General features: G+C 58.5%; 3 protein-coding genes across 3 annotated transcripts; 2 read left to right on the forward strand and 1 right to left on the reverse strand.

The window, feature by feature from the left end:
- Positions 1-66: 66 nt before the first annotated feature.
- On the forward strand, positions 67-4,493 carry DCTN5 (dynactin subunit 5). The gene is made up of 7 exons (XM_033074509.1): positions 67-159; positions 270-338; positions 627-745; positions 1,144-1,255; positions 1,866-1,968; positions 2,192-2,283; positions 4,159-4,493. Exons 1-7 carry the CDS (start codon positions 112-114, stop codon positions 4,177-4,179), a joined length of 564 nt encoding a protein of 187 aa, XP_032930400.1. The 5' UTR covers positions 67-111; the 3' UTR covers positions 4,180-4,493.
- Positions 4,494-6,555: 2,062 nt separating this feature from the next.
- Positions 6,556-11,349, forward strand: PLK1 (polo like kinase 1). Its single transcript, XM_033074375.1, has 10 exons — positions 6,556-6,924; positions 7,019-7,187; positions 7,267-7,411; positions 7,771-7,864; positions 8,371-8,590; positions 9,095-9,253; positions 9,334-9,411; positions 9,903-10,057; positions 10,485-10,667; positions 10,964-11,349. Exons 1-10 carry the CDS (start codon positions 6,556-6,558, stop codon positions 11,168-11,170), a joined length of 1,779 nt encoding a protein of 592 aa, XP_032930266.1. The 3' UTR covers positions 11,171-11,349.
- Positions 11,350-12,000: 651 nt separating this feature from the next.
- Positions 12,001-23,173, reverse strand: ERN2 (endoplasmic reticulum to nucleus signaling 2). Its single transcript, XM_033074345.1, has 24 exons — positions 23,104-23,173; positions 22,321-22,523; positions 22,104-22,139; positions 19,906-20,023; positions 19,570-19,603; positions 18,987-19,059; positions 18,814-18,886; positions 18,593-18,715; positions 18,406-18,507; positions 17,949-18,210; positions 17,775-17,853; positions 17,539-17,689; positions 17,055-17,176; positions 16,723-16,899; positions 16,382-16,631; positions 16,115-16,205; positions 15,461-15,650; positions 15,204-15,303; positions 14,795-14,994; positions 14,282-14,429; positions 14,067-14,194; positions 13,750-13,873; positions 13,428-13,495; positions 12,001-13,349 (listed from the first exon to the last, which is right to left on the reverse strand). Exons 1-24 carry the CDS (start codon positions 23,171-23,173, stop codon positions 13,158-13,160), a joined length of 3,114 nt encoding a protein of 1,037 aa, XP_032930236.1. The 3' UTR covers positions 12,001-13,157.
- Between the last annotated feature and the right edge of the window lie 3,784 nt (positions 23,174-26,957).

Raw genomic sequence — 26,957 nt, forward strand, 5'->3', positions numbered from 1 at the left:
GCGCGGCGGGAGCGCGGCGGGAGCGCGGCGGGAGCGCGGCGGGAGCGCGGCGGGAGCGGCGGAGGTGACGCGGCGGAAGCGGAGCGGGGCCGGGCGGGGCCGGGAGCCGCCATGGAGCTCAGCGAGATGCTCTACAACAAGTCCGAGTACATCGAGACGGTGCGGGGAGCGGCGACAGGGGAGCGGGGACACGGGGGTCGGGGGTCGGGGGTCGGGCCGGGGGTGGCGGGGCTCGGGACACCAGCCGTGACCGCCCGTTCTCCCCGCAGGCCTCCGGCAACAAGGTGAGCCGGCAGTCCGTGCTGTGCGGCAGCCAGAACATCGTCCTCAACGGCAAGGTGAGCGCCGGGTGTCCCCGCCCGGTCCCCGCGGTTCCCAGCGCTGTCCGCAGTATCGCTGACCCCGCACCTTTCTGTTCTGTGCCTAAGCCTGGCTCTAATGCTCACTGCCATGGCCAGCAGCCCAGCTGGTGGTTCCAACCTCCTGTAGTTTTGCTTTGTTGTCAGTTTTCTTTTGGCTGAAAGAATCGTCCCTAAAGTGAGGTAATCTTGCCTCGGCATGAGTGTGTGTAATGAGTGCCAGCACGGGTAGCGAAGGGAGCGGGTTTGCTGTGTGTCCTTCTGCAGACCATAGTTATGAACGACTGCATCATCCGCGGGGACCTGGCCAACGTGCGGGTGGGGCGGCACTGCGTGGTCAAGAGCCGCAGCGTCATCAGGCCGCCCTTCAAGAAGTTCAGTAAAGGGTAAGAGGCCCCTTCCTTTAGGGAGATACCTAAAAAATCTGTCAGCTTGACTGAGTCTCTGTGTTCTGAGAGCTCTGTTTGTTTTGCAGCAATTTGTAGATCTCTCAAACCTGCTTTTTCCTCAGATGCTGAGGGCTGGTGTTCCCATCCGACTGTTGGATGGAAAGAGATATATTAGAATAGCAAAGTGAAGAGCATGTTTCAGTTTCTGTGTGTTTATTCACAACATCTTCCTTCTCATTTGGGCCATCCTTTAGAGAGGAGAAACCCAGAAACTGTTCTGTCTCGCAGTCCCACATCTGTTAATCCAGCTGAGGACAGGAGACTCCACAGAGTGATTTTGGATCTGTCAGTGTCAGTTGGTTTGTTGGACACAAACAAATACTCTCCTGTTGCAGGGTTGCTTTCTTCCCTCTTCACATTGGTGACCATGTCTTCATAGAAGAGGACTGTGTTGTCAACGCGGCGCAGATCGGCTCCTATGTGCACATAGGCAAGAACTGTGTCATTGTGAGTGCCATTTCTGTATTTTCTGTCAAATCCTGGGTGCTGCTGAGAGATGTCTGCACCAGCTGGCTGGAGCAGGCTCCCCTTCTCTGCGCTGTTCCCTCCTGCTCCTCTTCCTTCTCTGCAGGAAGCTGAGCTTTCAGGTTTACATTTCTGAGGACAGCGGGTTCAGCTGCTGCTGGCTGCAAAATCCATCCCAGCAGTGCTGTCCCTATGGCTAATGGGATTGCCTGGAGAAGGCAGCCTGGCCACAGAGTACAAGTGGAATTGTGTCAATAAGGCCAAATAGTCAAGGCTACTGTGTGCTGGGGTAGAGAAGCCCTTTCTGGTACTGCTTGACTGGGGTTTTTGGTGCCAGTTTGAACGCTGAAATGTTAATGTGCAGTTGTACCTGTGCTAGTTGACAGCAAGCAGACATTTTTCCTCTAAAAGAAAAGTTAATTCTGTTGGGAGGAGCATTCAGTCAGAGTAAAGATTTATTCCTGTGATCTTTTATAAAAGATGTGTTTTGAGCAATTAATCTTCTTGAAATTTAGATAAAATACCAGTAATAATAATAAAACCTCATGTTTGTAGTGTTGTAAATACAAACTTTCCCTGTTCTCTGTTTTAGGGACGTAGATGTGTTTTGAAAGACTGCTGCAAAATCTTAGACAACACAGTACTCCCTCCTGAAACTGTAGTTCCACCTTTCACTGTCTTCTCAGGCTGCCCAGGTACGCTCCTGCACAAAAGTGCGGATAAATAACATGGATATTCTTATTTCAAATGGGATTTCTATAGCAACGGTGCCCATTAGCATTTAGTGCCTAAAATAAAGGTATCAGGCACTTGCTGCACTGAAAAGTAACAGTTTAAATTTGTGAAAATCCCTGTTTCAGTGCAGGGTACATAGGTGGTACACACTGACTGATGGCCATCCTGTTGTTGTTCTTCCAGGACTCTTCTCTGGGGAGCTCCCGGAATGCACCCAGGAACTCATGATTGACGTTACCAAGAGCTATTACCAGAAGTTCTTGCCACTCACTCAGGTCTAGTAGCCCATTTGCCTTGTTTCAGGCACGCAGGAGCGTTCTGGGGTGGGGAGAGGGGTGTTGTGCCAGAGCCCTGTGCTCTCCTGAGCCCCTGTGTGCGTGTGCCTCAGCACTGCTGGCCTGGCCAAGCAGTCCCTCCTGAAAGCTGCTGTGTCCTGTCCAAACTTTGTATGCTCATCCAGTGTACTCCATTCCACATTGTCTGAATTGTGCCTCTGAATGTTCTGGAGCTGGGAAAGCCTTGGGGCAGCAGCTGGGGAGCGAGGCAGAGCTGACATGTGCTCTGCATCCTCAGCCTGTGTGCTCAGTTCTGTCCCAACCCAAAGCTAGGCCTAGGTTTGCTAGGAGCAGTCTCCATCCCAGCAGGGCTGTTCTGGGTGTGCTCTGGGCACTTACCAGGATTTCTTGGAGCCAGGCCTTTCCTTTGGCACAATACTGCCCATGGGCCTGCACACTGAGGTGCATGGCCTCTCCTTTTCTCCCTGGGATTCTTTCCAGGGGTTCATCATCCTGCTGTTGGCTTTAGGAGTTTTGGCTGACACTGACACCTGTCTTTCTGTGCCTGACAGGATGTTTCTTAAGCTTTTAGCTCCTGAGGCAGACTGACCTCAGTCCTGTGCTCTCACCCCTCAGGGCTAGTGTTCTTGGGGTCAGTGCCACTTCCTGAATATCACAGAGCATAAAGAGCCAAAGCCTCTGAAAAGAGGATTGCCATGTCACTCACAATTCAATGCAGCAGAAAGTGGGTAATTAAAAGTGACAGAATGCTGCAACTGTCCTCATTTATTACCCAGTGTCTGTATTTACAGAAGGCTCTTCAGTGTTTTTTTGAGTTATGAAACTTAAGAATGACACTCAGACTTCTTAGAAAGAGTGAAGATTTAATTTTGGACATGTAGTAGAGCAGGAATAGTTCTTGCTGAGAGCAGCTCTGAAAGTTGGAGGCATCTGATGCTTGTGTACCTGAGTCCAGACAATTGGCTGCACACCAGTCTGCCTGCTCTGGTTGTGCTCTATTAAAGCTTAGCATAGTCCTGCTCTAGGTTTTAAACTGGGGCTCCTGCGTGTTGTAGTGTAGCAGCTGGGGCCAGGACCTGTATTTAGGTGTGTAGTAGGTGTGTGGCTGTGGATGAGCAGCCCTGGAGCCTCAGCTGATCTGTGTAGCAAATGCTGATACACCTTAATAGCAAATAGCTGTATGAGTACTAACGTGTAGTAGCTGCTGTACATCACGTGTAAAACCACTGACTGGTTTGTATTTTTACTGTACATAAATTAAAGCCTCTTCAGTTGTTCAAGTGACTCGTGACTCTTCAAACTAGATTGAGGTTCCTGCTGTACTTGGGCATGAGCCTCAGTCCCTTGTTCTGTGACTGCTGCAGGCTGTTCTGGCTGTCCTGTGCATTAAAAAGGTGTAGTACAGAATGAAACAGCTGCTTTCTCCCTCCGAGGGGCCAGAGAGGCCTCTGTCACAGACTTGACAGGTTTGGGGCTTCTTGTGAGATTTCCTGCAAGTCAGGAGTTCAGAGCACTGCTTTGCTCCAGGGTGTCCCTGGCTGTATCTGGCAGGAGTGGGGTGTCTGTGCTGTGTTGCTGTGTTGTCACCTCAAAGTTTCGACACCACATCGTGCGTTTCAGCGGGATCGCTTGATCAGCACCACAGCAGCAGGGAGAGGAGTGGGAGGAGGGATGTGAGTTTGGGAGTGGGATGGCAGCTGGAAAAGTCTGAGTGATTTCCACAACCGCTGAGAGCAGAGCTGTAGTGCATGGAGGGATATGTCACTGCAATTAACATGTTTCTTGGCCTGCTCTTCCTTCTAGCTGTCTGACTCTTCTGCCTTAATTAAAACCTCTTTTGTTGTCTCTGTTAAGGTGGCCTCTGGCAGGGCCTAAAACCAAGCCACCACTGAAGATCCCTAACACCCAGCATTGTTAACATTCCTTACACTGGCCACTTTCTCCTCCTGCCTCTGAAGCATCCCTCTGACCTGGGCTCACCTCTCCGCCTGTGCCAGTTCTGGGAAGATGGAGTGTCAGTGGGCAGCCCCAGCTCTGCAGGCAGCCTTCCATCCAGCGTGGTGCAGTAAAACGACACAGCAGGCTGTGCCTGTAGCCAGAGGAGCTGCAGGAGTGGGGAAACCTATCCCACAGGGAGGGGAATGCCTTCTGTCAGGAATCTTGTACAAACACTGAGCACTTCTACCCCCGAGTTGCTGTGTTGCTTCATTGATGCTCTGTGTGCTTTGCTCGGCGTTGCTGACCAGGATGGGCAGGGTGTGCTGCTGTGTTTGAGGATGTTCAGGATCTCTGGGGGCACACCCCTGGATCTGGGATGTTCAGAGTCCCTGGGGGCACACCCCTGGGTCTGAGGATGTTCAGGATCCCTGGGGGCACACCCCTGGATCTGGGATGTTCAGGGTCCCTGGGGGCACACCCCTGGATCTGGGATGTTCAGGATCTCTGGGGGCACACCCCTGGATCTGAGGATGTTCAGGGTCCCTGGGGGCACACCCCTGGATCTGGGATGTTCAGGATCTCTGGGGGCACACCCCTGGATCTGAGGAGGTTCAGGGTCCCTGGGGGCACACCCCTGGATCTGAGGATGTTCAGGGTCCCTGGGGGCACACTCCTGGATCTGGGATGTTCAGGGTTCCTGGGGGCACACCCCTGGATCTGGGATGTTCAGGGTCCCTGGGGGCACACCCCTGGATCTGAGATGTTCAGGGTCCCTGGGGGCACACCCCTGGATCTGAGGATGTTCAGGGTCCCTGGGGGCACACCCCTGGATCTGAGATGTTCAGGGTCCCTGGGGGCACACCCCTGGATCTGAGGAGGTTCAGGGTCCCTGGGGGCACACCTCTGGATCTGAGGATGTTCAGGGTTCTTGGGGGCACACCCCTGGATCTGAGGATGTTCAGGGTCCCTGGGGGCACATCCCTCCCTGCCTGTGCCGCTGATGGTTTGGTGTGAAGAGTGAGGGGCTGTGTGGGAAGGTCTCAGTCAGCAGGTCAGTGGGGACTGGTCCTGTTTTGTGGGGAGCAGAATGTCCCGAGGTGATCCAGCTCTATGGCAGGAAGGACACCTGAACCGTGGCTACAGTGACCTGCAGGGCTGCTGGCTCTGTCCGTGCGCTGGGCTCTCCAGGACACCCTGGCGTGGATGACCCGTGCCTGTGGATGAGGCTCAGCCTGGGGCATTGGCTCACCCCACTGAGCAAAAGCATGGTGTGTGCTGGCCACTAACATCTGCTCTTTGTTAGCCAGGGCTGAAAGAAACAGCTGCTGCTGCTGGGGAAAGGAGGCCAAACGATGTCCCGGGCTGAGGCGCTGCTGCTGGTTCTGAGTGGTTCTGGGTTATTTTCCATTGGAGTTGGAGTTAAGGCATGAGAACATCCCACGGTCACTTCTCTTGGCAAGTGGGGCCCAGGAGCCAGCTGGGAGTGCTGCAGACCCTGGGGTGGGGGACAGGGGCAGTGGGGTCAGGGACAGCCCCTCAGAACTGCCACCGTGTCACCCAAGGGGCAGCAGGGCTGGGGGGTGTCCCCGTTATAAAAACCAGCCCACAGAGCGGTTCTTGAGTCCCCGCGGGAACCCCGCCGGGAACCGGCAGGCCATGGCAACCAGGAGGAGCAGGGGTGCCGCCGCAGGGCCTCTCCCGGAGAATCCCCTCCGGCCGATCCCAGGGCACTGTCCCTGAGGGAGCGCCTCGTGCCCGCGCCGGGGGTCCCGCGGGGCCGCGCTCCTGGGGGGGCTCGGCAGCGGGAGCGCGCCTCGCGCGTGGGGGGGCCGGCGGGAGCGCGCGGCCGCAGCCAACAGCCGCCAGCGCATGCGCACAGCGCCGCGCGGACCGGGGGCGTGTCCGAGCGCGCCCGGCCCCGCCCCCGCCTCGCGCGTGTCTCTCCGCTCCCATGGTGCCCCGCGCGCCGCGTGGATTTTAAATCGTGCGGCCAATGGGGAGCGGCCGCGCGCGGTAACGGCCCCGGCGCCGCCTTTGAATCGCGGCCGGAGCCACCGACCAGCCGAGCTCAGCCCGGGCCCGCCGCTCCCCGGCACCCGCACAGCGACCCGGCACAGCCACCGCCACCCGGCACCCACCGCTCCTGTGGCACCGGCACCCGCTGCTGCTGCTTCGGTGCGCCGACCCTGCACCCGCCACCAGGACCCACCGCTCCCCCGGCACCGGGACCTGCCACTGCCGCTCTCCCAAGCCCCGCTGTCCCGGGCCCCGCTGTCCCGCCGGTCTCCCAGCGCAGCTCGGCGCGGGCTCGCCATGAACGCGCCGGGCGGGAAGGCGGCGCGGCCGGCGGCGGAGCCGGCCCGTGCGGCGGTGCCCGCGGCGGGGAAGGAGGTGCCCAAGGTGCTCGTGGATCCCCGCACCCAGCGCAGCTTCGTGCGCGGCCGGTTCCTGGGCAAGGGCGGCTTCGCGCGGTGCTACGAGCTGGCCGAGGCCGAGAGCCGGGAGGTGTTCGCGGGCAAGGTGGTGCCCAAGTCGCTGCTGGTGAAGCCGCACCAGAAGGAGAAGATGTCCATGGAGATCGCCATCCACCGCAGCCTCTCCCACCGCCACGTCGTCGGCTTCCAGGGCTTCTTCGAAGACGACGACTTTGTCTACGTGGTGCTGGAGCTCTGTCGCCGCAGGGTGAGGACGGGGGGGCGGGTGTCGGTGTCCCCCGGGTACTGGCTGTCCCCTTCCCCGCGTCCCCCGCCCCGGTACTGACCGAGCTCCCCCACAGTCGCTGCTGGAGCTGCACAAGCGGCGGAAGGCGCTGAGCGAGCCCGAGGTGCGGTACTACCTGCGCCAGACCATCCTGGGCTGCCAGTACCTGCACAACCACCGCGTCATCCACCGCGACCTCAAGCTGGGCAACCTCTTCCTCAGCGACGACATGGAGGTGAAGATCGGTAAGTGACGGGGAACCCCCGGCCCAGGGACCAGCCCGTCAGGGCATCTTGATCTCATGTCGTCTCCCTGTCCCTCCAGGTGACTTTGGCCTGGCCACCAAGGTAGAGTACGATGGGGAGCGCAAGAAGACTCTGTGTGGGACACCCAACTACATCGCCCCAGAGGTGCTGGGCAAGAAGGGGCACAGCTTTGAGGTGGACATCTGGTCCATTGGCTGCATCATGTGAGTCAAATTGCCTTTCAGAGGCCATGGGGATGGGCAATCTTTGTGGTTCTGGTCTCCTTGACCCCTCTGAGCTTCAGTGTGATCCAAAGCTTCAGTGTCACTGTCCCCACAGTGCTGACTGCTGCTGCCAGGCAGCTCCCGACTTTCCCTAACTCCTAATTGAAATGCTCCCTGCAGTGTGTTGGATCCCAGCTTCCCTTTCTAGGGGACAGGATCCAAGCACAATACACGTAACTGTCAGTGTGTCGAATGCCAAGTGTGTTCCCTCTGCCAGGAAAGCTTAGGACATGGTTGCTTCTATGCACAGTCTGAGTCTCTTTTGCAAAACTGACTCTCTTTTGTCTGGGAATGCCCAGGTACACTCTTCTGGTGGGGAAACCACCTTTTGAGACTTCTTGTCTAAAGGATACGTACATCCGGATCAAGAAGAACGAGTACACCATTCCCAAGGTATGCTGCTCCCCATGGAGGATCCGTTTGGCTCTCAGTGCTGCTTGGCCAGCCTCCTGCTGCAGCCTCTTGTCAGGTGCTCTGTGGGCTGTCACACAGCAGGGCAGGGGCTGTCACTGCTGGGAGGGGCTGGTTCAGGCTGGGGTGGCCTGAACCTCGTGGGGAGCCAGCAGCTTCCTGCCCCACCCCGATCCATTGAAAATCTCAGCACGTGTTGGCATGTGGGGGTGAATGGACACAGGCAAGTCTGAGGTCTGGGCCAGGTCCCCAGCTCATGCCACTGCTGATGAGTTGTGTTGCTGGAGTCAGTTGACCTCAGGCTTTGGGTGCAGTTAGCAGCCTGTTCTCTGTGCTACCCAATTCTGCTTCCCCAGGCTTGTCCCCTGCCTGCCTGATGCAGCACTGGAGCTCTGCTCCAAGTGGAGCTTCCCTGGGTTGTAAACTGTTCATTTGTCACTAGTGCACGTTGTCCTCTGACCCATCTCCAATCTCCACCTGTCCCTCAGCACATCAACCCTGTGGCTGCAAACCTCATCCAGAAGATGCTGCGGTCTGACCCTGCCACGCGCCCGACCATCGATGAGCTGCTGAACGATGAGTTCTTCACCTCAGGGTACCTCCCGGGCCGCCTGCCCACCAGCTGCCTCACCATCGCTCCCCGCTTCTCCCTGGCCCCCAGCAGCATGGAGCTGAGCAGCCGCAAGCCCCTGACAGCCCTCAACAAAGGTAGGTGTGGGTGCCCAGGTGAGGCTGAGCCTGCCTGGCCTCCAGCAGCATCCACAGCCTTCAGTGATGTTCACATCATCTCCTGGTCCTTATGGGAACTCCCAGCGTTTGTGGGTGAGGGGGCTCTCCTTGCTCTGCCCAGGATGAAGCGTGGCATTTGCTTCACCTCTGTAATGGGCTCAAACTGATGCCCAGGAAGTTCCAATAAATGTGAGGAAGACCTTCTCTCCTGTGCAGTGCCTGAGCACTGAACAAATTGCCTAGAGAGGGTGTGTGGAGTCTCCCTCACTGGAGATATTCCAGAATACTCTGAACACCTTCTGTGCCCTGTGCTCTGGAATTACCCTGCTGGAGCAGGGAAGTGGGGCTGCTTTGTCCCTCTATGGTTCCAGCCTGCTCTGTTCTGTGTGTCAGGTGTTGTCTATACCTGGGGTAGGCTGTAAGTCTGGTGCTTTTGGAAACCTGTCCCTGGTCACAGCTCCCACTGTTCTCTCTCTGGCCCAGGACTGGACAGCCCTGCACAGGAGCCCTTGCCGGACAAGGAGGAGGCAGCGGGGCTGCAGGAGGTGGCAGATACTGTCACCTGCCACTTGGCTGACATGCTGCAGCAGCTGACTGCAGTCAATGTAGCCAAGCCCTCCGAGAAAGTAGCAGTGAGGCAAGGTAAGCCTGGGGTAGCCCATGGGCCTGGAGGGGTGCAGGCTCTGGGAAATGTCTCCTAACATACTGTTTTCTTCCTGCAGAAGAAGCTGAGGACCCAGCCTGCATCCCCATCTTCTGGGTTAGCAAATGGGTGGACTACTCAGATAAATATGGACTAGGTAAATACTACAGGTGGCAAATGCTTCAGGCTTTCTTGGTGTCTGAGGGGGCTAGGAGAAGCTTGGATTGGGGCATTTCCTAGGTCTGGGATTCTAATCACCATATTCCAGTGTGGACTGTTATTCACCAGTCCAAGACCACTGCCAGGAATCTTGCCAAATACCCTGGGAATCCAGAGCAGTGGTCACTGACCATTAGCCCTGGCCACTCTAAGGTGGACAGTGGTACCTGTGCACGAGGTGACCAAGCTCTCCCCAGCCTGGGACCCACATGGCAGCAGAGGCTGTTTCTGCAGCAGGTGATGCAATAAGGGAGATGACAAATCCAGAGGTGGAGAAGTGCCACCCAGACCTCTCCAAAGAGGACACCAGGCAGGGATTTGGTGGGGTGCCTCTTAGGGAATCCCTGGGTGATAAAACGTCTGCCTTGGTACTTCCCACTGCTGGTGGTTCCCTGGGATTGGAGGCCTCATGGAGTCCTTTCTGGGCAGGTTATCAGCTCTGTGACAACAGTGTTGGAGTTCTCTTCAATGACTCCACGCGTCTCATCATGTACAACGATGGGGACAACCTGCAGTACATCGAGCAGAACAACAAAGAGTCCTACTTCACTGTGAGGTCCTACCACCCTGCCCTCAACAAGAAGGTCAGTCCTGGGGACAGGAGCCCTGGCTGGGGGGCAGTGAGACTCCTGTCAGCCTTAGGCTGTGATGGCAGGGTGGGTTCTTGGGAGAAACATTTGTAATTGGAAGTCATGGGACTCTGCAGGCTTCCTTTAGCTGGTGGCACGTGGTCCCATGGACAGAACTGGCAGCTCTAACTGCTATCTGAGGCTCATCTATGAGCAGTGTCACAGAAAGTTAAGTGCTTACATGACTTGCACATTACCAAAGTGTTCAGCAAAGTGAGTCTGATGTGACAGTCAGAGTTAACCTTGAGGATTTCCACAAGGTTTTGCAGTGATGCCTCAAGATCTGAAAGATGTAAGGAGGGTCTGGGACTGTGATGGCAGTCCCTGTGCTGCCCTGTGCCTGGGGTCACCCTCAGCCCCTCAGAGCCCATCCCTTGTGCAGGTAACACTACTGAAGTACTTCCGGAACTACATGAGCGAGCACTTGCTGAAGGCAGGAGCGAACATCACGCCGCGGGAGGGGGACGAGCTGGCCCGACTGCCCTACCTGTGCACCTGGTTCCGGACCCGCAGTGCCATCATCCTGCACCTCAGCAACGGCACCGTGCAGATCAACTTCTTCCAGGTGAGGCTCCCTGCAGGGCTGTGGCTCCGGCTGCATGTGCTGCTGGTTGGATGGTGGCAGCAGGGGTTGATCTAAGCCAGGGAGCCCAGCACTGGGAGCTCTGTGCTGGTACCCCAGGCCTCCAGACTCTCCTCACTCATGAGGGGCTGTGCTCTGGAGCAGTGGCTGGCTGCTGCAGCCAGGAATTGTACAAAAGGACCTCATCACACACCCCGGGTGCTGCCCAGACAGCTCATCCAGAGGAAACGCTGCCCCAAGGAGCACAGTGCTCAGTGACCGTGTGTTCTCTCCCCCAGGACCACACCAAGGTCATCCTGTGCCCTCTCATGGCTGCTGTCACATACATCGATGAGAAACGGGACTTCCGCACGTACCGGCTGAGCCTGCTGGAGGAGCACGGCTGCTGCCGGGAGCTGGCCAGCCGCCTGCGCTACGCACGCACCATGGTGGAGAAGCTCCTCAACTCCAAGTCTGCCTCAGGCCGCACGAAATCCTCCACCTAGACCTTGTTCTTGCTGGACTCAACATCTGTGCCAAACTGCCCAGCTGTGCAGGGACAGGGCTGGGAGCTTCCTGCCCGGGGCCCTGCTTGGTTCCCACTCCTGGGTCTGTCTGGACTCATTGTCACAAGGAAGCCCCTGCTGCTGTGGGAATGGCGTTGTTCACTCTGACTGGTGCCCAAAGGTTTCTTGCTTCCTGTTCCTAACAAAGTATATTTTTAATTTCCCACCTAGTCTGTTTTTCTAATTTCCCCAAAGCCAAAAGCCCAGCTCCAAGCCAGCCCTCTGGTTTGAGGTGCCTGGGCCTGCTCCTGAGGGAGCAGAGCTGTCACCTGAGGTGTCTGTACATGGCTGTGCCTGTGCTCTGGGCTTTGTTTCCTCTGGCAGAAGCTCAGGTAAGGTATTGAACAAGTCTGGAGTAAGACTGAATGAGCGGCCTTTTAATACTGAAACTCCTCAAAACCTCAACTTTTGTATATTGCATAACTTGAATAAAGATTGTTCTACACACCATCCAGGCTGTTTCACTTCCCTTTGCCTTGCTGAGAGAGGGAGAGTACCTCTCTGGCTTCCCCTCTGACTGAGGCACTCTGGGCTGGGGTTGGGGTTTGCCTCTTTTTTATTTTTTTTTTTTTGGCTCTATCACTAGTTATGGCTAAAGAATCAGCACAAGTCCTCTTAAGCAGCAGTCTTGCAGGAGCCTGCCTGTTTTGTTCTCCTGCTACTGCTCCCTGCCAGCACCTAGAGATGCTCTCAGGTCAGTTTATTTTTAAACAGAATGAGATTTTTAGTTTTTATTTTTAAATTTTGTATAAATACATTCTGAAAAGAAACCTAGTACAAACCCTGGTCCCTGCATAACAAAATCCCACACCCCACAGGAATCAGACTGTACAAAATCATTGTTATTCCCCAGAGGCACTTTGCTGTGGGGCTCCTTGTGCCCCTGGGCTCAGCTGGTGCTGGGGCCTGGCTTGCAGGCCACACATGGCCATGGGGAGACCAGAGACTCCATGGAACACCAGCCCTGGGCAGCAGGAGAGGCTGGGAGAGCTTTGAGGGAAGGATCCCAGCAGAAAGGAATTTCCTCCTTTGTGCCCAGAGCCAGCGTCCGGCACTGCTGTGCCACCTGCTCAGGGGCTCAGGCCTGGCAGAGGTACAGGAGCTGAAGGGAGCAGCCCTTGTGCGCCCAGCTGAGATTCACAGCGTCACTGAGGGAGCTGTGCCCTCACAGCCTGGCTGCCATGGGCAGGTGCCAGTCCCATGGAGGCTGCTGGACCTGGCCTGGCTGAGCACAGCCCAGCCTGGGGCTGAGGGGGCAGCTCCAGAACCAAGACTGGGGCCCTAGGCCTGGTCCCAGCTCAAGGAGCTGCATCCCCAGGCCCCTGGCACAGGACAGAACCCAGGACAATGCTTCCTGTCCCTGGTGAATGTCCCTCCAGGACTGATGCCAGCTTGAGGGCATGGCTGTGCCAGGGCTTTGGCTGTCCCTGGGAAAACACAACGTGTTTTCCTCTTTCTTCTCCAAGCACTGTGTCCACCTGAGATGGCGTCTTTTTCTGACCCAAACACTCCACACCTGAGTCTGACTGCGAGTGTTTGCAAAGGTGGCTGCCCTGAGGGTCCCTCAGGAAGGCGCAGGTGCCACCCTGTGCTCCTGGTGCCCCACCTGGCCCTGGCAGAAGGACACCGAGACAGGGCCCGGGGCAGCCATGGTGCCCTCGTGGCAGGATCCATGTTAGGACACTGAGACAGGGCCCAGGGCGGCCATGGTGCCCTCGTGGCAGGATCCATGGCAGGACACCGAGACAGGGCCCGGGCCAGCCATGGTGCCCTCCTGGCAGGATCCATGTTAGGACACCGAGACAGGGCCTGGGCCAGCCATGGTGCCCTCCTGGCAGGATCCATGTTAGGACACCGAGACAGGGCCTGGGGCAGCCATGGTGCCCTCCTGGCAGGACCGGTGCCCTCCGGGCAGGACCGTGGCCGCTCAGGCGCCGTCGCCCCTCAGGCCCTGGCAGTAGTAGGAGTGGAAGATGCGCTCGTGGGCACAGAGCCGCATGGCCCCGTGCGTGTGCAGCAGCAGCCGGGGGAAGCGGGAGGTGAAGTACTGCACAAAGCCCTCGGGGACCGAGCCCAGGGCCACCCGGACATCGGCCGGCAGCTCGTGGTAGTGGTGCTTCTGCAGGAGAGAGTGTGAAGTGAGACAGGATGGGGACAGGGGAGGTGGCAGGGCCACGGGACAGCTGTGTGGCCGTACCTTGTTCCTCATGGCCCGCAGCAGGTCACGCACTGACCCCCCCTTGTAGGTGCGGAACTTCCTCAGGTCTGGGGACAGCAGCAGAGACACAGAGTGAGGGGGGACACAGCCGGGCCGAGGGGCTGCCAGAGCCCCCACAGTACAAGCCCCAGCCCTGCTCCACTGTGGCCTCTCAAGGAAGGGCTGCCACCTTTACCTGCCCTGCTTTTCGGCTCCTGGGCACAAGCAGGAGCCTGCTGGCCAGTAAAAGCAGCAGCCCTTGGAGCCCCAGTCCCCACCTGCTTCACTGGACCCAGTACGAGCCTGGCCCCTCCATGCTCACCCATCTGCAGTGGGAGGGAGATGTGCATCCTCCAGTTGGTCCTCACCACAGCCCGTCCCCCCGACTCCAGGGCTGAGACGATGGGCCCCTCAGCTGGCTCCTTCTCCACACGGTCACTGACGTCCTGTGTGCCCAAGAGCAGGGACAGGGTGGGTATGGCACTGCCCTTGCTCTGCACGAGGTGGGACAGAGACCTAGGGACCCCTCACCCCTCCTAAGAGCAGCCCACAATGAGCATGTTGACCTAAACACAGCAGTTCCCAGCAGGTTTCTCAGTGCCCACTGCGCTCACTGCCAGTGGGGCAGCACAGGCTCACCTGGAAGAACTGCAGCTGCTTCTCCTGACTCCAGAAAAAGGGATGGACAAGGACCACAGGGGCCGAGGGCCGGCGCTGGGGCTCGGAGCTGATCATGGCCACAATCAGCTCCCTTGCAACGAGCTTGTCTGGGATGAAACAAAACAGCAGAGAATTCACCCCTGCCCCTCAGCCTGGAGCCTGTCTGCAGTGTCCTGCCCTGGGAGGGGTCTCACCATGAGCCTCCTCCTGCAGGCAACTCAGCTGGTAGGAGCCCGCCAGGATGTTGGCCTGGCGCCGCAGGCTGTCCCCAAAGGGGTGCTGTCCCCCCGACACCACGTAGTAGAAGACACAGCCAGCTGAGAAGATGTCCACAGCACTGGTCTGCAAAACACAGGGGCACGTGGGGCCCTCAGGCAGAGGGAGAGGAAACCTTTCACTCCCACTTTTCTATCCTTTTTTGGCACCAACCCACAGTCACTCCAGCCTCCCCAGCCTGAATTTCTGAGGACTGGAGCTTAATGAGACACCTGTGCTGAACACAGCTGGGCACTGTCCCCCAAGGGCAAGGCCATGGGGACAGCCCTGGTAAGGAGCACAGTGCCTGTTTCCAGGCTGGGTCTGGCTCGTGGAGCTCTCATCTTAATTGTGCACCCCAGCAGCGTGACCTGAGGCCACTGCCAGCATGGGGGACACTGCCACAATGGGCCCAAGGAGCACCCGGGGCGGGGTGGCCATGGCTCACTGACAGGGTTCTCCTTCGGGGCCTCCTGCAGCACCTCGGGCGCGATCCAGCCCTCGGTGCCGGGGATCCCGGAGCGCAGGCTGAAGCTCTGTCGTCCCCCCTGAAGCTTCTTGCAGAGGCCAAAGTCGGAGATGACGGCACGGATCTGCCCATGGCGATTTGGGACAGAGATGAGGATGTTACAGGGCTTCAGGTCACGGTGCACTGGAAGTGAGTGTGTGGTGTCAGCAGGCAGGGCTGGAGCAAACAGGGCTCTGCCTCAGCCCCATGTGCTGCTGAGCCCAACAGCTACTGCCCAAACCCCAAGAGACATTGCCCAAACCCCAAGAGACATTGCCCAAACCCCAAGAGACGCTGCCCAAACCCCGCAGCATCCCCTGAGGAGAGGCTGCAGAGGGATTGCCGGCTCTCACCGATGCTGAGGGAGTGCAGGTGGGCCAGCCCGGACATGGTCTGACGCAGCACGGACACTGGGTCCAGCCCACGGCGGTCAAAGCTGGGGCTCTCCACGTACTGGAACCACACAGAAGGAGAGGAAATAAGCCTGATTTACTGGCTGGAGACACCAAGCCCAGCATGATGGCGGGTGATGGAGAAGGGCCCAGTAGAGGCTGTCTGTGCCCATGGATGCTGTTCCCAGGGCTCGGGGTGGGTGCTGTGCCCGGCTCACCTCCTGCAGCGTGGCAGAGCACAGCTCGATGGCGATGTAGTGGAACTGCCGGTCCCTCTCGGTGCAGAAGTAGCGCACGACGTGCGGGTGCTCGTCCGACTCGCGGAGCAGCTGCACCTCACGGTCCAGCAGGTGCACACACTGCGGCAGGAGACGCTTCACGGCCACGTTCCGGCCCTCAAACTGCCCCCTGTGCAGAGTGCTGAGTGTCCGAGTGTGGCACAGACCACTGCTCCAGTGTCACCCAGCTGTGACCCCCTGTCACATCACCGACAGCAAGAGATCTTCCCCAGTGTCAGCTGGGAACTGGAGGGTCTCAGTTGGGTAGGAAAATGACATCCCTCACTTTTTACTGAGTTCAGTGCTGGAAAAGGGGCTCAGCCAGGGCATAGGAACTGTGTGAGGGGCCAGAGCAGGTGCAGGTAGGCAGGGAGGGGTGCCACTGAGTCCCCGTGTACCCAGTGCATGGTTAATGAGGGCCACGAGCTCCAGGATGGGTGGCATGAGGACCAGAAGAAGGTGGAGGTGGTGAGTTGTTCTCAGAAGTCCCTGAACCAGTGGTCACCATCCTGGGCAAGAGCTGCCTTGTCGCTATCCCTGTGGCTCCCAGGGAGAATGGGAGCACAGTGGGGGCAGGCATCCAGGGTCACCCACCTGAAGACAAAGGTTCCTCCAGCTCCATGGCCCAGCACGTCTTTGGGGTTAAAAGAAACTTTCCCAACTACAACCAGGTCTGCTTCTGCATCTGCAAGGGAGAGAAGACAGCCCTCTTCCAGCCCATGTAGCCCATGCTTATTCTGACATCTCCTCCCATTCCAGGGGGGCTGCAGCCCTCTCATCTGTGGGCATCCCTGCACCTGCTCTGGGTGCTGGCACCCTGCACAGAAGCCCCCAGAGCGTGGCCATTCCCCCTGCACCCACCTTCAGCAGCCACTGGGACAGCTGGCTCTGGGCTGAGTGTGCCATTAGCCGGGTCCTTCAGGCAGGCTGAGGGGCTGGAGCTCTGTGAGAGCTCTGCTGCACTTCCCTGGCTCAGCTCCAGCTCCCTGGGCTCCTCAGGGACGCCCTCCCTGGAGACTCGGCCGGGGCGCAGCATCTCCTGCTGCTGCTGCAGGAGCTGTATCTGCTCCTCCAGCTGCTGCTGCTGTGCTGCATGCTGCCGCTGCAGTTTCTGCAACACAAACCATGGGAATACAGCGTGGCCTGGAGCCACACTGGGGCATGGGCTCTGCTGCCCCTGTCCCTCCACCAGCAGCACTCACCATGAGCAGCAGCATCAGGATTCCCCCGCCCAGCAGAGCTGTGCCAATTCCAGCCATCACCAAGTCCCAGGTGCCAGATTCAGGATACACCTCCAGCTGCTCCCCTGGCGTGGGGTCTGGCTGGAGCTGCCTCTCACTGGGGACAGCTGGCTCCTCTGGGCTGCTCGGGGCCAGGAACTGCAACACACACCCAGGGCTGGGTGACACAAGAGGCACACACCACAGGGCACTTGTGTTTGGGACTTCCTTCTTGTCCTGGCCCATGGTGGGGACCCACTGCCCACCCCAAGCAGCACAGCCCCTTCAGTGAGCCAGCACCCCTCACCACTCACATCATCAAACACAGTCCTGCTGGGAGGAGCCCTGGGGATGATGGTTTCCGTGGTTTTCCTCAGGTTCTCTGGGAACGCTCGCAGCATCGTGGTGTGGACCACGGGAGGCAGCTCATGGTGCCCTGTGGCAGGAGGGGAACAGTGACAACCCTCAGTCCACCTCTTGGTTTCAGCATCCATCTCTTGCCAGCAGCCCTGGCTCTCCTGGAGTAGGGGGGCTGCTTCTCATGGGAAGGGGTCCCTGCCCACCCGCACATGGAGTGCCTGGCAGTGACTCCTGAGGAGGGGACAAGGATGGGCTGAAAGGTCCCAAGCCAGCACCATCGCAGCCTAAGATGACCCAGTCTCAATCCCACTCATCCCCCTGGGCACAGCAGGTCGGGCTACCGCCCCTAAAGCACAGCAGCAGCTCAGGTTGCTCCCTGCAGGCACCGTCTGGGAGCCAGGACGTGGGGCTGGGTCTGTGCCTACCACAGGTCCGCACCTATGAGGAGCCACTGGTTGTGCAGTGAGGTGATGCTGCCCTGCGGGTACTTGACGTTGGTGCTGGGCGTGATCTCGCACTCGCCGGACTCCCTCATGGTCACATCGTCCGTGGTGGGGCCGTCGATCCTGGCCAGCGTGATGCCCTGGGGCTGGGGACGTGGCAGCTCGTGGGGCACCACGCAGCTGGGTGTGCCCGTGGTGGCTCAGCCCTGGCAGGGCAGTGGGGACACTCACCACCAGTGCCACACTGCCGTGCACCAGGGAGGTCATGGCGTAGAAACTGGCCGCGTGCTTTCCCACGTAGAGCGCTGGCCTGTGGGGCAAGGACAAGCTTCACCTTAAATCCGTCATGGAGAGGGGTGGCTGAGCACAAATGCCACTGCCTGCCACCACTCAGGAACCACATACAGCAGCTGGGTCTTGGTGGCAGCGAAGTCCTTGACGGACTGGTAGCTCCACTTGAGGACGTGGATGTCCTGCGACTGGAAGGTCAGATAGCGCAGGGTCTCCATGGCCAGGTTGAGGTGGGGGAGGCGGCGCAGGCTGTCCTGGTGCCACAGGTAGATGCCGACCACAGGTGAGCCGTAGTTCTGTGCCCACAGGACCTCCCCGCTCTCCTTGTCCAGGGTCACCACCAGCCCGTCCCCGCTTGAGGCCAAGTGGGCCATTTCTGGAGAAAGCAAGAGGGGTGAGGGATGCTGCAGCTGGGCTGTGTCTGCCCTGGTCACCCCCAGTTCCGCCACCAGCCATGGGCTGCTGCCTGTTGTCCCCAGCAAGGGGCACAGCTGAGGCCCACTAGCTCTGGCACTGTCACCCCAGAGTCCTGCTGGGAGCTGGGTGCCACAGCTGCTGCAGTTCCACTCACTGTACTGGTAGGACTCCTCGCAGAGCGGGGCTGAGTACTCAGAGAAGGTGGCATTCCAGCGCAGCTCCCGTGACTTGGTGTCATACATGGTGATGACGTACTCTGGGGACAGGAGCAGGGCACGAGGTCACCCCCAGCGCCCCGTTCCTGGCACCAGGTGCTCGATGGGGGCACAGGACTGGCTTACGGGTCCGTCCGATGTAGAGCAAGGGGCTGGATGGGCACAGACCATCCCAGGCCTCTGTCGAGAGGGTGGTCTGCTTCTCCCCCGACTTGGGGTCCACAATGAACCAGGTGTCCTGCTTCTTCCCTGAGAAGGAAAATGCCTTCTGAGCTCCTGCCTGTCACCCTCCATGCCCCTGGGAGCCCCGCTCAGCACCAGCCCTGCACGCCCCAGCGCCTCCGTACCGGTGTAGAGCACCCCGTCCGAGCTGCGGCACGGCGACGACTGCACCAGCTCTGGGATGGTGAACGGCAGCTTCTGCAACACAGGCAGGTGCAGGTCAGGGCCAGTGTCACCTCTCCAGCCCAGGGCACCCCAGGGGCTCACAGGGTGCCCACAGCCCCACAGGCCTACTGACCATCAAGCCTTCTTTGTTCTTTCCTCCCAAGATATACAGGCTGCCATCATTGGGGTCTGGAAGGAATGCTGGCCTGGGAAGGAGGGGAGAAGGATATAACGTGAGCTACCCCTGCCCTGGGCACCTCCAAGGACACAGAGTGACCACACTGCAGAATCCCCTTTAGCACTGAGGGTGAGTCACTGCAGGACTTGACCTTTCCTGGACACCTGGACTCGGCAGGAGATAATTCCCACTCTGGTCAGTCCTGGGACTCGCCACAGCCACCCAGTGCCCACCCACCAGGCTGCTGGATGCACTGCCTGTCTCAAGGAGCTCCTGCTGTGCTGCCTGCCCCTGAGCTTTCAGGGGGATTCCCCTCAATCTCTCTCCATGCTGCTGTGTGTAGTTGAGCTGAGAGCTCCTTGATTCCACAGCAGAGGCCAGCTCCTCCTCATCACCCTATGCCAGCGTCAGGGTAAGGGCAAGGTGATGCCACGGCACGGGCATTTCATTTCTCTGTGGTTCCCCATTCCTGCTGTTGCTCCATCAGCTTTCAGGGAGCCTCCCACACTGCCCAGCTGCCTGTGGGGATGACACTCACTCTGCCACATACACCGGCACCTGCAGAATGGGATCTGAAACAGAGAGTGAGAGGTCACGTCAGCAGCGCTCCTGTGAGCGGAACAGCACACCAGCACTGTTTTCCCAGTGTGGCACTGTCACCCAGCCCAGCCAGGCAGCCTGTTTGCCCTTCAGAGCCAAAAGAGACACCAGTGGCAGATGCTGCTCCGTGCTCGGCTGTGCCTGGGGCTGGCAGCACACCCCAGGGCTGGAGCCCAGAGCCATCCAGCAAGAGCCAGGCCAGGGGAGCACTCCCAAACCCCAAACAAGCTCCAGGAGCCAGGCTGTAAGCAAATGGCCCCCAGTCACTGCTCACCATCCTTCAGGGTCCACTTGATGTCCCCTGTGCTCTTGCTGACTGCGTGGAGGTTCCCATCCAGTGTGGAGATGAAGAGCAGCGTTTCTGGGACAGTCACAGCACCGCCTTTGAGGCTCTAGGACAGACACACCATCCTCAAGGGCTCAGCCAGATCGGGAACAATCCCCAGCCCTGGTACTCTGTGCAGCTCAGCTCCTGCACCCTCAGTGACCGGCACCACCTGCACTGCTCACATCCCACCAGAGCCATCCTGCGGCTGGGGCAGCTTTCCTTCTCCCTCCTCTCCCTGGAGGGAGTTTGCCCACAGGTGGGATGAACTGCAGTGTGGCTGCTCCCAGTCCCAACCCTGGATGCTTTTCTAAAGGTGACAAGAGCAGCCCAAGCATCGTCTCCTTCCAGAAACAAACGAGTCTGGTGACTTTTCATGCCAGAGAAGTGATGATTGCTTGCCCAAGCCTTCGGAGCAGCAGGTTTCAGCTGCCTGACATTGAGGAAGTAATTGCAAATTCACCTGGGAAGAGGAGCTGCTGCTTCCACGTATGGCGTCCGCATAGCGAGTGCCAGCTCAGCCAGCGCCACATATGCCAGCCTCACCCTGTCAGCAAACAGGGATGGGCAAACAGCACGGGACCCACATGGCTCCGGCAGTCCCTGATGCCAGGGATTTGGCAGCAGCACCCGAGCCCCTGGCTGGCTGCAGATTAGCACGAGAGGCCCAAGGACACCCCTGGAGCCCAGCCCCTCAGTGATCCCCTCGCTGCTCTGGGAGCCTGAGCTGGCAGAGCCTGTGCTGGGGGCCTGTCCAGGCTGTGGAGCAGGGACCAGCCAGCAGCTGTGCCCAGCCAGCACCTACACGTGAGTCTGAGAGCGTTTGCAGAGCAGAACCTGACAGTACAAGGCTGGCTGTGGCACAGCGGGGTCAGGAGATTCCTTCAGCTGCAGCAAAGCACAGGAGCACACAGGACCTCCTCACAATGCGCCTCTCACCAACCTCTGTGCCCCCAGCCCAGTTCTTTTATTTACACTTCTTCTTGCTTAATTTTCAGGTGAGGTCAGAGCGAGTTTCCCTGCTCTGGCTTTTCCCAGAGGACATGGTGGGGCAGGCAGGGAAGGGGACTGCTCCCCACTCTGCCCCTCCAGCCGTGCAGGGATTGCTGCTGGCTGGGGACATGCCAGGCTGGCAAACACAGGGCTCCTGCAGTGTGGCCACCTGCCCGGGGGAAACTGAGACTGCTGAGCCCCCCCAGCTGTCAGGGCTCCCCACCCCCTGATGCTCTGGGGTTTTTCCATCCCTTCTGCAAGTGTTTTGGTGCCAGGGCACTCGGGCAAAGGCCAGGCTGCCTGGTCTGCTCCCCATAAACAACCATGGGCAGAACTGGGAGCACTGGATCCCTGCCCCTGGTGCCAGCCCCAGCTGCCCCAGCCCAGCAGTGTGGCTGCTCCCATGCGCTGCTCCCAGGAGCTGTGCTTGCCCGAGGCTCCCTCTGCAGCGATGCCGAGCTCAGCCCTGGGCTCGGGGCACACACTCTGCCCCAAGGATGGATGGAGAGGGACGGCCAGGCACAGCCAGGAGCTCGGTGCCAGCATCCCCTGCTTCCTGCACTGCAGCAGCTCTATCCGTGTAATGCAAAGCCACTCTGGCACGCTGCCTATCCACTTGAACTGCCACCAGCTGCAGGAGCTGGATCCGGCTCCCAAGGCACCACCCTGCCCGCAGCAGCTCCGCGGGCAGGAGGGGCCGAGGGCACCCGGAGAGGGGGCTCCGCTCCGGGCACCGCCGGGATGAGCACGGAGAACAATCCCCGCTCCGGGTGCCGCACGGACCCCTGGCCCCGGCGCTCCATGGCACAGCGACCAACGCCACCCACGGTCGGCCACGGGACCCCCGGCAGCACCGCGGACCCCTTCGGTGTCCCCCGGGCACCACCGGGGTCACCCGCGGGACGCTCCCTGTCCCCGTTCCTGTCCCGAGCGCGGGGTGTCCCCGCAGGTCACAGAACCCCGCAGGACACGCGGGGCACAGCGAGCACAGGCTCACACCGGGAGCCCCTCGGGCATGGCACTGAGCACCGAGCTGTCCCCCGCACTGTCCCCCGCACTGTCCCCCGCACTGTCCCCCGCGCTGTCCCCCGCGCTGTCCCCCGCGCTGTCCCCTCCCGGGCGCTGTCCCACCCCCGCTCCCAGCGCGGCCGTACCTGTACCGGGACCGGCAGGAGCAGCAGCAGCAGCGGCGGCAGCAGCAGCAGCAGGAGCCCCCGGGCTGCCCCCCGGAGCAGCGGCAGGCTCGGCTCGGCGGGGCCGCCCATGTCCCGGCCAGGCCAGGCCGGGCCGGGCCGCGCTCCGCCGTGAGTCAGCGGGGCCGGGGCGGGTCCCGGACGCGGCTTCCGCCCCCCCCGCGCTCCGCACACGCACCCCGAGCCCGCGGCCCATCGCCTCCCCGCCCGGCCCCGCCGGCTCCCGGAGCCTGGCACGGCCGGAGGAGCCGCCCCCGCCGCCCCGCACCGAGCCCGGGCTGCTCCTCTCGCCGGTAACGCGGGTGAGGCTCTGCCGGGTCCTGCCGGAGCCCAGCCCGGTGAGCCGGGAGCTCTGCCCGGGGGCTGCGCCGGGAGCCCCGCCTGAACGGACCCGTGGAGCCACAGCCAGGGCACACCTGGGCACCTGAACGCTGGAGCCACAGCCAGGGCACACCTGGGCACACCTGGGCACACCTGGGCACCTGAACGCTGGAGCCACAGCCGGGGCACACCTGGGCACCTGAACCCTGGAGCCACAGCCGGGGCACACCTGGGCACACCTGGGCACACCTGGGCACCTGAACCCTGGAGCCACAGCCAGGGCACACCAGGGCACACCTGGGCACCTGAACGCTGGAGCCACAGCCGGGGCACACCTGGGCACCGGAGCGAACGGGAACTGCCCGCGGGCAGAGCTGGACAGTGCCAGCGCCAACCGGGGGCTGTGTCACTGGGGTTTGGCTGGGGGGACAGGAGTGGTCCGAAGGCGAAGCCGAGCTCAGCGTGACAAACCCGAGGCTGGTAAATGGGAGTGGGACTGACACCGCAGCCAGGGCTGGGCCAGCCCCCAGGATCGGGGGAAAACAGCTTAAAGCCCAGCGTTGGGCAGGGAGACACAGCCCATCCTGTAATTCACAGCCCGTGCGTGTGCAGATTTGGGCAGCAGAACCCAAATCCCCACCCTGGGAGATGGGCACCCGCAGCCTCCCCATGGCACCAGGCGGGGTCTCCTGAATTTCACCCGTGCCCATCTTCCTGCAAAGAAACTCACTACAAACCCAATGGGCGCAGCTCTTCATGCAGGAGAGGAAGCAGCTCAGTACATACAGAATATTGAAACACTCAAACACAGAAATACTTAATTATCAAACTTTAATTCTTAAGACTAATCTTACAGAATAAAACACCAGGATAACCAGTCAAGGTTACACTTAAAAAAATCCAGCAGTGCAAATCTAAGACTAAATATTTGTCATCTCCCTCCCCCCAAAATAGGCAATAGATTATTTAAAAATACCATAATACATGGTACTCACATATTCCATTTAAAATAAATCTGCAGTGGACACAAATATCTAAGTTTTTTTTTTCTGTTTTTTATATAAAACCAAAAAATTAATTGCTTTGAGTATGGATAAGACAGAGTGAACTTCCATGAGCTACCAAGGTGAATCCTTGGCTAGAAGGTAAAATGGCCACATTTCATACAAGACTTGCTACGGCGCTCCTGGTCCCCGCTCCCCTCTGGTGACAAGGACATTCACTAACAGAACAAGATGCCAACAGCCTCACGGTAACAGGTGGGGAGAGGCTGCTGGACAGAACCGAGGGTGAGCACAGCTCCACTGGAAAAACCAAGATACAAAGGGAGAAAAGCACAGGAAGGGAGGTGTGGGGAGCAGCCCTGCAGGGAGGGAGCAGGGTCGGGACCGTGGCTGTGGGCAGGGGCAGAGCAGACCCCACCGTGGCACCCGGGCACTGCAGCAGCCGGGAATTGAGGGAATTGTTTCTCTTTGGCCCCTGGAGCACGGAGCAGAGGGCACCAGCCAGCAGGGCAGGGTGTGTGGCACCAGCACAGCGCGGTGGCGGTGACACTTTCTTATCTCCTTTGAATCCAGATCACTCTCTTCCATCACCAGAACATCCTGACTGTAGTTACACATTCCTCATTAATGTCATTAATGGAAATCAATCATTTACTTTAAACTTGGTGTGAAACCATATGAGTAATACAAGCTCTTCATGCAAGACAGTCTCTGTTCAAACCCCAACCAGGCTGAGCAACACCACTTGTGCATTCCCAAGGAAGCAGAGATCCTGGCACTGCTTACACCCGGGGTGCACAGAGTACTGCCCTTGGGACAAGCAGAGGAGGAGAATCCTGCAGTGCTGGGCACGGAGAGGAAGGGATGGCACACAGGTGAGCTGTGATGCTCAATGCCACGGAACAAGGCAGGAGGAATCCCAAGGTGGCAGCAAGGAGGGGACACTGCCTGGGCTCTGGGGGCAGCAAACACAAGCTGTGTCCTGCAGGGACCTGCATTTGCCTCTGGAATACTTTAATCTGCAGTTAGCAAACCCAGAAAACACTCAGTGCAGCCTCATACAGAGAGGTAGCCCAGGATGCTCCCAGGGAACCACACCTGCACCCAGCAGGAACCAGTCACTGCTGGGATCACCCTGGTGAATTGTGATTTAACTGAAATACACATCTGTGCAGCTGTTACTGGTAACTTCCCACAGAACAAAAGTCAGATCTCAGAATCACCTTTATCACCAGCTCCAAACACCGAGTGCTCTCACACTTCACTCACTCTGTGCCTCTCAGGACCAAACTCCTCCCTGGGACCACTGGCTGTGCTGAGTCAGCCTTGGGATTGTCACAGTGACTAGGGAGCAAAACCCAAAGCCAAGAGAGAGGCAGGAACGGCTGTGAGGCAACTGTGGCACTATCCCAGTAAAAAGAGGGTGTTTCCTAATGTCAATAACTGCCTTGGAAAAACTGGTGTATGCCAGAACATAGAAAACTCCACATCATTCCTAAAGAGAAAGGATCTTAAAAGCAGTGCTGCTAATTTCAACTAGAATATTCATTTCAAAGAGGTTCAAGAAGCCTGGGATATTGAGCCAACAAACACCAACTAAAACATTTATAAATCACTTTCCTGTATTTTAATTCAAATTTTGCACATAGAACAAAAAAATGAGGATTTCATTTTTCCAATCAAATCCAACCTGCAAGGAAGCACCTCAACAGGATCACACTTTCTTAATGTAGAGTATTTTCTTCACATTTAAAATGGCTTCATATGTAACCAAGGGGTTTGTGCTGAGCCTTTTTTGAGCTGCTGGGCTGTACTGGCCCAGCACGGAGCAGCTGAGCCCCTCTGGCACAGGGTGACACTGCCCTGTGCCCCAGCAGTGGCAGTGCCTGTCCCCAGCGTTACTCACCCGGTCGCTGCATCCTGCCAGGAGCCACAGGAGCTGGGGAGGAGCTGGAGCTCAGGCACCTGCCTTCCCCAGAGCAAGGGGGTGAAGGGACAGGAGAGCAAACAGAACGTGATGCCAGACAGGTCTGAGCATGCTGAGGAACAAAAGGGAGCTGATCGTCACAGAACCAGCAAGGTGGCAAGTGCCAGAGTGGCCCCAGGGGACAGAAAGAGCCAGTGTCACCCCTTTGCTTTATCCTGCAGTGCCCACACCTTCCACCAGGTAACAAATCGTTAATTTAAGCCTCAACACCAGGAGTGCCAAGTAGGAAATCACAAGTGTGATGGCTGTGCTTCACCCAGGCCAGCTCCTCTCTGCTCCAAGGGACTGCCAGGGGAGCTGCCAGGGCTCTTCTGGCCCCAGCCCCTGCCAGCACACACTGCTGTGCCTTGCACACTGAAAGGAAATACCTCAAGCTGCAAGAGTAACAAGCACATCACTAGTTTCTATGTAGGATATGAAACTCATATTTTAAACTCATATTGTGTGGCTGTTCTAACAGAAAATACAAACTGAGAGCTGCTATCTAGAGGCTACAGGGAAACATGTGACCTCAACACCTACCAGAAAGCCAATGTTCTCCAGTCTCTCAAGTAAAATAAAAATAAAATAAATGCTCATTTGGGAATTTCCACCTGCTGTGCTTCAACTGGGCTCTTCCCTCAAGGAGAGGGAAGAGTGGACAGGGAGCATATTCAGATTAGCTGTTCCTAAAGCTGTTTCTGCATGGGTTTGAGCCCTGGCATGGGGCAGCACTGAGCCCCAGGGCTAATGCAGAGCAGGGATGTGGGAGCTGCTCCAGGCTGGCTGCACAGGCCCCCACTCTGGGCTTTGCAGCTGTCCAGGGCTGAGGGCTCTGCTCAGAACCCTGAGAGAAATGGCACATGGATGGCTGGGATGACACAGAGCATCACAGCCCAAGGTGCAGCATGTTCCTTCTGACAGAATGAGGTGTGAGGGCTTCTTGTGAACTGCAACAGGAGAAAAGCTGGGAGGTGGTTTACATCTCAAAACATCACTTGCTGGATGGTCAATCTAAAGTATGATTCCTGAACTCAAGATCACTATAAATTTTCAAATCCAGCTCACCAAAGACTGCTGCTGTTACTAAGAAGCCAAAACAGCACCTGAGCTTGTCTTCCTCACTGCCCCCACCCCAAAGAGGGCAGGAAGGTCCCAGGGGTTCCTCTGTGTCCCCCCACTCCCACCAGGCAGCACAAGGGTGTTTCCATCCCTGTCCCTGTCACTGTGTCCCCCTGCTCACAGCAGGCAGCACAAGGGTGGTCCCAGTCCAACAGCTCAGTGCCAATGCAGCAGCTGCAAAATGATCCTGGACTGCAATATGCACGAGCAAGAAAATGCTCCCAAAATGCAGGAGGTGAGGCCCTGACTGGGCACAAGAGGGAACAGTTGGCAGCACCGGGTCACTGCTGTGACCAAACATCCCTGCAGAGCTCACCTGCTCCAAACACGCCAACCTGGAGCTGCCAGAGCCCAGGAACAACCCCAGACAAGCAGGGCATCTTTGGGTTAAAACAAAGAATT

The sequence above is a fragment of the Catharus ustulatus genome, chromosome 16 (assembly GCF_009819885.2).
Source record: "Catharus ustulatus isolate bCatUst1 chromosome 16, bCatUst1.pri.v2, whole genome shotgun sequence".
NCBI lineage: Eukaryota > Metazoa > Chordata > Aves > Passeriformes > Turdidae > Catharus > Catharus ustulatus.